Genomic DNA, 11,379 nt, shown 5'->3' on the forward strand with positions numbered 1-11,379 from the left:
CAGTTCGCATCTTATCTTTTTGAGTATCTTACGTAAAGAAACTAGCAAAATGTACAACGCTATATTTTCATTTTCAGTGCTAATGATTGCCGGCGGCGATAAAGCGCACAAGTGAACAAAACTAATGCAATGACTACGCTTTACTTCTCTCTATAATAGTCGCGTATTCTAGACGCGCATCGCAATGAAATCATATCTGCTGTCATTTTTCATTTTATTTTTCGTCGCCTACGAATTGAAGTGTCTTTCTTATCAGTTAATAGATTTGTAGTTCATTGTGAAATCATCTGAGCGCCCCCAACGTTTCTACGGCGACCTTGATAACTATCGCTAATCACCGGCGATCAAAAATACTAGACTTAATCATTACTAAACTTAAAATGTACTAAGAGACAGACGTTCGTTGTAAGCTTTTTGATTTTTAGTATATTAATACTGCACATTTTTAATTGGTATGTGCTCACTGTAGAGTGACCATTGCTTTGTTGTTTTTATTGGGGACACACTGGCAAACAGCTGTTTGCATCGGCATTTCATTGTAACGACTACGCGATTTGTGAAATTACTCCATACACCATGTCGGTTATATTAAGACGCAATCTGCAGGTGCCGCAGCTCTTGAAGGTAAATTAATTACTTAAAGTGCTATTTGTCATACACATGCAACTCATACAGATTGCTTGCAGCAGCTAAGCTACAGTAGCAGCGCCAAATCAAGCGGCGATGCAACTGCCACTGTAAAAACTGTGCCCAAAAATTTGCTCGAGGATAAGCAAACGGCAAATTTGCAAAAAGAGAATGGCGCCATATTTGACAAGCGGCCATTTAAGCTCCATCTGGACAAAGGTAAGCACCATCAGTCTAAAGATCGCGGTCTAATCAATTACAAATGGCGTTTACATAATCACACACATGTGTTGCAACTCCATAGATAAAACCTATAGCTGGTGTTTGTGTGGCAAGTCCAAGTCGCAGCCACTGTGCGATGGCATGCACAAAAACGAATTCCTTAAGATAAAGCTAAGGTAAGCATACTAGGAAGACTAAAATACGGATATTCACAGTAATCACGCATACGCCCCGTTGTCTTTTTTAGGCCTATTCGCTTTAAGGTGGAAAAGTCCGGCGATTATTGGCTGTGCAACTGCAAACAGACGACACATCGTCCCTTCTGCGATGGCACCCACAAGCAGCCGGAAATTCAGGCAGCCGTTAAATAATTCTCACTTTAGCTGTTATTAAACTAAAAGGCATTTTTTGTAAATTTATGTATTTTGATGAAGAAATGAAAGAAATGCATGAAGAAGCAACAAAATTTTTGAATCAAGCAACACATTTTTGTTTCGTTTTTATTATTATCTAGATTCTTGATTATATAGAACGTTATTTTTATACACGTACACAATTCATTTGAAATGCTTATGATTTATGTAGTAGGCCCAATAATAATATACATTAAATGTATTACTCTTTTTATATCAATTGCACTTTGCAATTTCACAAGCATCAACAAAATATTTACAGCGTTTTGCAAAATTGTTAATAAAAAGAAATAAAAAATGTGTGATCCAACCCAACAAATAAATAATAAACGAAAATTAATTGGTTTAGAAATTAGAAAGTTGCGTTTGTTTTTATTTAAATTTTTTAACGTTCGGATTGTTTTTTTTTTACACATAAATATAGAACTAAAAAGAATTGAGAGCAAAAATGGCTTAAATACTACTATCTTCATAATATAATGCTCGCTTGCATTTGTTTTGTTTGCTTTTTGTTAATGAAATTGAAAGAAATTCAAAAGAAATCAAATAGTATTATTATATTATGAATGCAAGTGCCATATTATATCATATCTCATCCGATCCTATCTCATCTCAGCATTCCCCATGCATCATCACTACGAGTACTTCACAATGTGTACACAACTTTCGGGACTGTTTACCACATATAACAACACTCAAAACGATTACGAGGATTGAATTGTTATTTAAAATTATTAAATTCATATTTTTTTTATGTTTGCTTTTCTACATCAATCGTACAATATACGATACAGGGATAAACTAATTTATAAACGTCTCATCATATAAACAATTTCTCTCTCAGAGTACTAGCATTTGTTTTCTTGTTTGCTTTCTTTTTATTACGTTTACCTACACAACAAATGAATTTAGTTACAAAATGTCAAAAAGAAAATTATGAAAATTTTACCATTTATCTCTCGAACTAAACAGCAAAAACAGCAAGCGAATGAACATGAATTTCTAAAGACATTAATCGCCTGTGATTATTATTTGTGAATATTGTATTATAATTACAGGGAGCACAACATAACACACACAGCTTTTGGTCTTTGAAAACGAAAATTGAGCAGTTTTATCGCATTTTATGTTAACTAAAATGTGTAATACAATTATTTTCATGTTCAATCAGATGCTGTTGTTTGCCATTTAGATATCTTACTTGCGGTAAACACATGAAAGTTAAATAGAAATTTTGATAGATTCTGATATTGTGTTTTAGACCCGAATGTTGATGCGATTTGTTGTGTTGTGTTTTGTTTTTTCTTTGTTACAATCTGCTGCCAACTAATGTACATATGAATGTATATGCTGCTACTGCTGGTTTCATTAATAACGTGTAGGAATCTATATGTATATAGTAAATCCCTAACCCTCCTCCTATTGTGTTGTGTATTATAACTGTTCGTTGGTTAATTGGTTCCTTGTTGTAGTTGTTGCTTCTGTAGTAGTATTGTTTAGTGTAGATTTTTGACTTAAATGTAATCCGTTGCTTCTTTTTGTGTTTGTTTTGAATATGTGTGTAGTATGCAGCAAACAGTTGCTCTTGGCCTGATGTTGTCGCTGTTGGCTGTTGCTGTCGCTTCTGCTGCTGCGCCCCTTTAGTACTCTTCGTCCTCTGGTGGTGCATCGTCTGGTGGCGCAAAGCCATCCTGTGGTGTCAAAACACATTGATTATGCAAGTTGTCGCATTACATGATCTCTCTCGCTTACCTCAGTTGCATAGAGTATGTCCAAAATCTTTTGAATCAACTGAGCTGGATCAGCATCATCCGCTTCCTGGCAACTGTTGTGCAATGAAAATACCGATTAATATAGGGTTCTTCATAGGATCGTAGATGTCACTTACAGAATTTCAATGTCGCGCAGCTTAGAGAAGTAGAAATCGCGTTCCTTTTCCAAACCCTCCAAATTCAAACGCATATCCATGACCTAAGGGCAGGGGCGATATAAGCAAACACAGATCGTAACAAAGATGCACAAGGGTTTAGATGAAGTACCTCTGGACGCACCTGATTTGACAGCTCCTCGATCTGATGATTGGATGCCGCGCCGGCTGCATCGTTCTTCTTCACTGCGCCCGTGTTGCCAGCTACCAATCGATTTGGCGGCGTTGAATTGGTTGTGCGTGGCGGCACCTTAGAGACTGCTTGGATATTGGATAGAAAGCGAGAGAATCAACGTTAATTTTGGCACTCGATATTTTACAAATGGAATATACACACAAGTATACAATGTATATTATTTAACAAACGTGAAGCACGTCAAATGGCGCTCTAAATAAGATCATTTTGTGGGTGTTTCGCGGTTTGTTTGTATTTCTGTTTAGTGCATTCAGTTTTGTTAAATCATAGATGTCATGTAAAGTATGTATATACAAAGATATGCTCAATGATAATGGTAGAGATGATGTTTTGAGGAGTTAGTTGGGGGGTGGGAGAGAGGTGGGAGGTAAGGGAACTGCAAACTGGAGAAACCAAAACCAAGAGAACCTACTGGGCTTTGAGGCTGGTGTCGCTGCTGGTCGTGTCGATGTCGCCGTTGTCACACGCTTGTAGGAGCTGGCAACGCCGCCGCTGCTTGTGCCTGGCAGAGATTTGACGGCACCGGAGCCAAAGCCCATGGGTGCACCTTCGCGTACGCCGCTGGCATCGTAATCTCTGCCATCGTAATTGGCATCGAAGAACTTTTTGAACCATTGCAAAAATTCGAAATTATCTTGGAATCGACCTTTTATCAATTTGTCAATGGGTATTATCTAAAAGTAAAATGTGTGGAAAAGTAGAACAAGAGAATAATATGCAGTGTTCGATTTTACTTTCATTTTGTTGTGATGAAGAAAAACAAACAAAAAAAAAAAACAATTAACCAAGATGCGGTTGTAAAAATAAGAGAGGGAGTTTAAAATAAAAGGAATAATATTATTATGATAGTTAAATGTGCACACAACGAAACAAAAGGACAAGAAACTAAACAAACAAACTCAAGACGATGCGTGTGTTGTGCTTGGGAGTGTGTGTGTGTGTGTGCGTAATCTCTATGTGTGTGTGGTTGTTGTGCTGGGATGTGTCGTGTGTTTGTGTGTGTGTGCTTTGTGGTTTTATTTTCATATTTGTTGTTGCTTTGGGTGCACAATTGTATATTCCAGGGCGTATGTTGTTTTAGTTTTTTTTTTGTTGCCTCGACGCGCGCTTCACGTTCGTTTTTGTTGTTGGGCCCAACACACAGAATAGTTATTAAATGATATATAAACAAAATCAAACAAAAAAGAAAATTCACACGCGTACAGCGACTATCACCGTCACCAGCTTCGATCTCATCACCAACAAATTCAAATGCTTTTGTAATATTCTTCGACGATCCCATACCGATCTGATGGTTGCGCAATGTTGCAGCATTTCGTCCATTATGATGATGCGGCTGCTGCTGTTGCTGTGGATGATGATGATGTTGCTGAAGTGTGCTGTGCTGGGGACGACGATGCATCAGATGAAGATCATTGTTGCTGCTGCCGCCGGCGCTGCCAGCATGACTGCCACTGCCGCCACAAGCAGAGCCCAGCTTGATGCCACCGCGTTGCGACAATGGATCATAATCGCGTCCATCATAATTGGCATCGAAAAACTTCTTGAACCATTGCAGAAACTCAAAATTGTCTTGGAAACGTCCCTTAATAAGCTTGTCAACGGGAATTATCTGTTTTGTTGTATGTTTGTTGTTGTTGTCGTTGTTGTTGTTGTGGTTTGCCAGCACACATTCGTTTCGTTTCGTTTTGTTGTTTTTGGGTTGAGTAGTTGTAACGGAAATGTCAGTTAATTACACACATAATATTCAAGAGGTTGCAAGTTTATCAAGTGTACAATAAAACTGATTTGTTTTTGTTTAGTACTTGTTTTTTTGCACCCATTTTTTGCCCCTAAAAAAGTTTCTCATTTATATTCATTAAAACTAAAACTTGACTGGAAATTATGAAATTATGCAGTTTTAATGGCTTCAAAAGGATGTAAAATAGTGGAGGAACAAGTTCCATAAGGAAACATTTACAACTACGATAAGTTTTCTAGATTATATCACTATAACTACAATGCAAAAGGACAGTTAATTTATTGAATTTAAAAATGAATTTCTATAGATCTATTATATGGAATTCATGTCTATTAATGGTAAACACAATACATAGTTTATAAACTAATAAACTAAATATTTAGACATTCCTTATTATTTTTATTGTTTTTGGTTTTTTATTATTTATATTGTAGAATTTATGTATATTAAATAAAGTTATTTTGTATTCACTACATTTCTTCAAATTTGTTGTTTACTCCATCTTCAATTTTGGTTTTATTTATTTGATTTTATTTTATTACAATTTGTTACTCCATTTCAATTGAAATTTTAAATTATTTGCCATTGTGGACTAAGAATAATTTACGTTAAAAAAGTTGAGTGGCAATAAGTTCTCAACGAAATCGGACAGAATTATTCGTATAACAAATTTCTATGCCATTAAAAATACAAAATTTAATAAAAATGCAGTCAAATAAACAATTGATACGAGCCTCAAACGCAACACACACAGCGCTGAGCTGAGCTAATAAACAAATTAATTAATTAATTATGTAAGTGTGCAACTTGTGTTGTTAATTTTAAACATTGAAAATAAGTCAATTAAAATTGAATTGGAAGAAATACGCAATCGAATTGATGCATTCATAAGGGGGTGGGGGGTTTCTTTTTTATCGTTTTTCCGGGGTGGAGGGAGAAATAAATGTAAATCGTAGAAATTACCTTATCGACCGACATCTTTTTGAAGCCCGCCTGCAAGATCTTAAAGTTCTGTATGTATTCATGCTCCAGATTCGTACGGAATTTGACACGCTTGACGGGCACTGAATTTGGGAACAACATGTCCATGAACTGACAGTAAGCGGCACCTAAATATGGCGGATAGATAAACAGCATAAATAATATGGTTCAATCTATGGAATTGATCAATTTCAAAAAGGTGACAGACAGAGACGACAGCCACCAACTTACCCGTGCATAGTTCCTCAATTTTGGTGAATTGCGATTGCAGGCAATCGTTAACCCAAGCCAACATGTCATGACGTGACAAATTCTCTGACGTCACATTTGTGGAGTATACATTAACAGCCATGATGAGGATGATGTCTTTGTAGCCTGCTTTCTAGTTTGCTGTGGAAATGAAAAACCGTTTTAATTATGATCCATTCAAATATGGCAAAAGGTGTGTGGGAGTGGCAAATTGTTGTTAATTACGCTCAGCTCCATAATTGTTTAATATCGTTTCGTTTCTTGCACTGTTCATTCAAGCGTCGCACATGTGCGTGCCTCTCAATATCAAGATCACGATAATCGCACGAAAAACACAAATAAAAACAAAAACACAAATAGAAATAGAAAAAAGTAAACAATTGAATGCAATTACTAGCGTATGTGCGGCATGTGGCATGCGGCACCAGAGTTTGCAACACATGCAACTTGTTGTCCGCGACTTTTCCCTCTTTAATTGTTTTTGCTTGTTTGGCAAATGGTTTTGGCTTAATTGCCACCACATTGACCATCGATTGGTGTCTGTTTTTTCTATTATTTCTTCTTACTTTTCACTTACCTAACTACTATTTAAGATTTCTTCTAGACACTATTTTTGATTACAATTTGATATTTTTTTCAAATTTTTGTTACACAAACAAATGATTGAGCGGAAAAAGCATACTTATGAAAGACACCCACACGTCACAAAAAAAAAATATACGTATGCAAATGCTTCACTCAAAAACAACTACAAGATTATCATACTAGACTGAAATGACAATGTTTACACGACCACTGCTTATCATGAACTAGATATTAGCAAATATACAAGAAACAGGATGATAAATCAGTGTAGCTTCAGATGATTGAATAGTGTGATTGATCGATCTTAATGGTAACAAACACTATTTTTAGCGCCTGATTGATTCAGAGCTTCTAATGCGTAATGAAAAATTAGTCAGCTTACGCAATTATTTCTGAAAAATCTTAATCCTATTTATATACTCTTTAACAAATGAATTTGTCAGCTCAATGACTAATTAATAGTGAGGGTTACCAGGGAAACTTTGGAATACTTTTTCAATAGAAAACAAGTAAGAAAGTTACAGTCGAGTGTGCTCGACTGTGAGCTACCCATTTTTAATAAGGGCAAAATATTGCGGTATTTTTTCAAAATATACCGAAAATACTAAAAAATATACCAAATTATATGTTTGGTATATCGATACAGGACACCATTCAAAATATACCATAGACGGCACAATGTACCAGATTGTCGGCCAAAGCAACTAAAAGCCCTAGTAAGTAGGCGATTTGCCCATACAAAAGTATTTCTTTAATAACTTCCACAATTTTTATCTGATCGCAACTAAATTTTCAGAAATCATAACTACTATAGTAATTATAGTATATACCAAAAACAAATCTAGCTTTAAAATTACGCTTGTTATTCGATTTTTTTGATTTGCGGGGGCGGAAGTGGGCGTGGCAAAAATTTGAAACAAACTTGATCTGCGTGCAAACATAACAAATGCTGTCGAAAAAAAATTATAGCTCTATCTCTTATAGTTTCTGAGATCCAGTGTTTCATACGGACAGACACACAGACGGACATGGCTAGATCGTCTCGGCTGTTGACGCTGATTAAGAATATATATACTTTATAGAGTCGGAGATGCCTCCTTCCTACCTGTTACATACATTTCCTGCCGGCACAAAGTTATAATACTATGGGTAGCGGGTATAAATACTGAATTTAATAATCAACGAAATCTTGAACTTGATCAAGAATAAAGAGATATAAAATAGTATTATTACTATTTTCACTATTATTCCTTACACTATATTTTCTACCTCAATTTTATTATACTATTTTCAGAAACAGGTATTTAAATACAGTTATATTCAACAATTTAAAGTAAAAGTTGATGATAGACACACTTATGTACATTTGGTAATAAATTAAATTGAAATTTGGTTATAAATTTTGACACATGGACTATTTCTTTATGTTTTCGATATATGTAATTACGAATTTATTAAAAGTTGCAACATTTTTCTTTTGCACCATCACACATAATAATAATTAGTTCAATAGTTATTAAGAAGTTTTAGATCACAATTTATGAACACTTTAAGACAATATTTTATGAATGTACTTCAAGGGTGATCAGCTTGAATTTATCGCACATATTTGGAGCAGAACTTTAAGTGGGCGACGATTGCGAATTGAAGTAAACTTACGAAAGCGTAAAATGCAAGACGACGAGACACAATCAAGAAAAAATTAATATCGGAATGAAAAATGAAGTGAAAACACAAGAAAATAAAATGAACTGCAAGAGAGTAACGCACAACTTAAGCGTGTGTGTGTGTGTTTGAGTGTGTGTGTGGCGATAGCGGCGCAATCCGTGCGAGACTGAGACTAAGACTGTGGAGCCAACGAACAATGAACTTGGACTGTGGCTGTTTGCTGTGTGTTGTGTTGTGTGCTTCGATGCTGGGCGGGTTGTCAACGCTTCGCTGCCGCTCTGCTCTGCTTTGCTTTGCAGTTGAAGCTTCTTGAGCTGTAGCAGCGGCAGCGGCAGCGACGTCTCCTCTTAGTCATTGCAGCCAGCTGCGTCAGCGCTTTAACTATTTGGCATTATCAAGAGCTAAAAACATTACCAATGCCACACAAAAAACACACGTTGATAAACGCAGCGAGAACAACAACAGCAACAAAATTGGTATTAGCCGGCATTTTTTTATTCGGGGAGACGCTACCGAAATGTGCCTATAAATATCAGGCCACAGCACTCACACACACACACAGCATGCGAGTGTATTAGTGTGTGTAAAGTTTTGCCACGTTGTAGCTTAGTGGCAAGTGCATTGAACCCTACAAAAAAAATGTATAAAAAGGGCGGGCTGTGTTGTAAACTCAAGTTGGGGGCACTGCCGGAACTTACATACAAATGCGAGTTATTTTCTTCTTTACTGTTCCGTATTGTTGCAGCAATTGCCGTTGTTGTTGTTTTATTGATTGAAGTGCGCCAACTATGGCACAAGCACAGCACAAAGCTGCCCCAAATACAACAAGTTGAAAACTCATTACCGAGGGATTTGTTTTGTTTGCCATGTCGATGGCTCATGATTAGTGTTTTTGTTATAGTTGTGTGTGCTCTATGCGGGGGCGTTTGCCCCTGATTTATATCGTACTCATGTGCAGCGGAAGTTTGCGGCAAGCGGCAAACTAATTAAGCGCAACTAGCACAGAAAGCCAAGAGCTAAACACCACACTCATCAAAAACTGACGATGCAAATGTAATTTTAATTTTTGCGGCTAAATTCTCAAATTGTCCGATAGATTTATCGAAATGGGCCATCAAGTTTATCGACATCGCTCATATCGATATTGCGCTAATGTTAGCAAAATTATGAGCTGCATATCACACACACACGCGCACGCACGCCTATGTTTGCATGTAGGCGTGCTATGTACGTGTGTGTGTGTGTGTGAGTAAACCGGCATGTGTTGAGCGTCCGCCTCGCTGGCTCAGCAATTTTAATGAAGCCAGTAAAAAATAAAAATAATAAATAGTAGCCAGCTAAAAGCTAAAAGCCAAAAGGCGTATGCTTTGGTTATTAGGCGACTGAACACCTATCAGTAATTCACACACACGCATACACATGCAGCTGTTGATTGGACACCACAACAATGTGCGGGGGTTGAGAGAAGCAGCAAAGCAGTTAGAAACCCCAACGAAGAGTTGTCATACAAGCCGATGACGTCATGTCAGATAATTGGAATTGACCCGCAAAGAAATCAAACAGAAATGCGAAACCCAAAGCACCTGAGCCCCGAGACAGGGACAGGAAATGCAAGGAAACATGGTGGTAACCCTAGAAGAGCAAATAAAATGCAATTCGCTGTGGAGGAATTGACACGGCAGCTTAGACACAAAAAAGAATGACAAATTGACTGATTGACGGACTGGCTGATGGTTAATGGTTTGTAATTGCAATGCGGCAGTGGAATTTTTATGGCTGTTCCTGTTGCAAGAAGCCAAACACACACACGCAACACACTTATTTTATTTTTGGGCGCACACTCGCAAACTAAAGACAGACGCCTGCAACACACGGGCGACATTTAAATATGCGTGCACAACACACACATACATAGAGAGAGAGCGAGAGAGACAACACACACACACACTAATGCACTATTTGCGCAGCATGTACAGATATTTCTTTTCTCCTACTTTGCGCTCAAGTGTTGTGTGCACTTGAAGTTTTCGGCAAGGCTATTTTAAAATCCATCACATATGTGCGCTCTACACGGCACAACTCTCACATTTCTTTCTTTTTTTTGGGTTTGTGCTTGCCGTTGAACTTTCTTTTCTGCTGACGCTACTTCTAGATTTTGCCATGCACACACACTCAAGAGAGATGATGAAGCGAGCAAAAAAAAGAGCCGCCGCAGCCGCAACATTCACCAATTCACACACACACACGCTTTATACACATACACTTGAGTAGCAGGGTATTTGCAAAATGCCGCTAGTGTTTTGACTGGTATGTATGCACTCACCTACTTATTCGATTTAACTTAATTCTTTGATTTAATTTAAGCCGTCCTTTTATTATTTCGACAATATTTTTAATGACAAAGGAATCCCAAATTCTATGACGAACCGTTTTCACGTAGTGTTTTCGACTGCTAAACAGCGTGACCACAAGTTCAATTTTAGAATATACTGCCCCGAAAAATATACCAATTGTATTGTCATTAGCTTGGTAACACTCTGTTAGTGATGAACCATTTTTCTCCACAAAATATTTAGTATAACTTATTTTTTTTAATAATATCTAATAAAAATGTATCTGTAAAATGCAAACAAAATTTGTTTACTAATCATGATTACAAACATGTTAAAGAATTTATACTTGCCGGTACTACACTTCAGAGGAAATGTAAACAAAGGTTATGTTAACACGCTGTTAATAAACATTAGCGTCCTCCTTTTGCCGAACTATC

The 11,379-nt window shown here is 36.9% G+C and overlaps 2 protein-coding genes across 16 annotated transcripts; one reads left to right on the forward strand and one right to left on the reverse strand.

Moving 5' to 3' along the window:
* Positions 1-470: 470 nt before the first annotated feature.
* LOC133843297 (CDGSH iron-sulfur domain-containing protein 3, mitochondrial) lies at positions 471-2,772 on the forward strand. 2 transcript variants are annotated; one of them, XM_062276800.1, is made up of 4 exons: positions 471-624; positions 687-846; positions 932-1,025; positions 1,097-2,772. In XM_062276800.1, the coding sequence occupies exons 1-4, from the start codon at positions 577-579 to the stop codon at positions 1,218-1,220; spliced, it is 426 nt and encodes a 141-aa protein (XP_062132784.1). In that variant the 5' UTR covers positions 471-576; the 3' UTR covers positions 1,221-2,772. The 2 variants fall into 2 exon arrangements, with proteins under 2 accessions (XP_062132784.1, XP_062132785.1); XM_062276801.1 differs by having other exon boundaries at positions 486-624; positions 690-846.
* Positions 2,773-2,794: 22 nt separating this feature from the next.
* LOC133843294 (microtubule-associated protein RP/EB family member 1) lies at positions 2,795-11,093 on the reverse strand. Of its 14 annotated transcripts, none has more exons than XM_062276791.1 (8): positions 10,933-11,093; positions 6,339-6,497; positions 6,090-6,235; positions 4,670-4,997; positions 3,302-3,447; positions 3,151-3,233; positions 3,015-3,087; positions 2,795-2,962 (listed from the first exon to the last, which is right to left on the reverse strand). In XM_062276791.1, the coding sequence occupies exons 2-8, from the start codon at positions 6,457-6,459 to the stop codon at positions 2,903-2,905; spliced, it is 957 nt and encodes a 318-aa protein (XP_062132775.1). In that variant the 5' UTR covers positions 6,460-6,497; positions 10,933-11,093; the 3' UTR covers positions 2,795-2,902. The 14 variants fall into 14 exon arrangements, with proteins under 14 accessions (XP_062132775.1, XP_062132774.1, XP_062132770.1 ...); XM_062276790.1 differs by having other exon boundaries at positions 3,302-3,450; XM_062276786.1 differs by having other exon boundaries at positions 4,589-4,997.
* Between the last annotated feature and the right edge of the window lie 286 nt (positions 11,094-11,379).

This window comes from Drosophila sulfurigaster, chromosome 3 (genome assembly GCF_023558435.1).
Source record: "Drosophila sulfurigaster albostrigata strain 15112-1811.04 chromosome 3, ASM2355843v2, whole genome shotgun sequence".
Classification (NCBI taxonomy): domain Eukaryota; kingdom Metazoa; phylum Arthropoda; class Insecta; order Diptera; family Drosophilidae; genus Drosophila; species Drosophila sulfurigaster.

Bases quoted from the DNA above. Each gene is read 5' to 3' on its own strand.
- LOC133843297 (XM_062276800.1), top strand. From the start codon at position 577: ATGTCGGTTATATTAAGACGCAATCTGCAGGTGCCGCAGCTCTTGAAG. The intron at 847-931 runs GTAAGCACCATC...GCAACTCCATAG, and splicing joins TAAGCTCCATCTGGACAAAG to ATAAAACCTATAGCTGGTGT. The intron at 1,026-1,096 runs GTAAGCATACTA...TGTCTTTTTTAG, and splicing joins TTCCTTAAGATAAAGCTAAG to GCCTATTCGCTTTAAGGTGG.
- LOC133843294 (XM_062276783.1), bottom strand. From the start codon at position 6,459: ATGGCTGTTAATGTATACTCCACAAATGTGACGTCAGAGAATTTGTCA. The intron at 4,998-6,089 runs GTAATTTCTACG...ACAACAAAACAG, and splicing joins AAAAGATGTCGGTCGATAAG to ATAATTCCCGTTGACAAGCT. The intron at 3,234-3,301 runs GTACTTCATCTA...CCCTGCCCTTAG, and splicing joins CAAATCAGGTGCGTCCAGAG to GTCATGGATATGCGTTTGAA.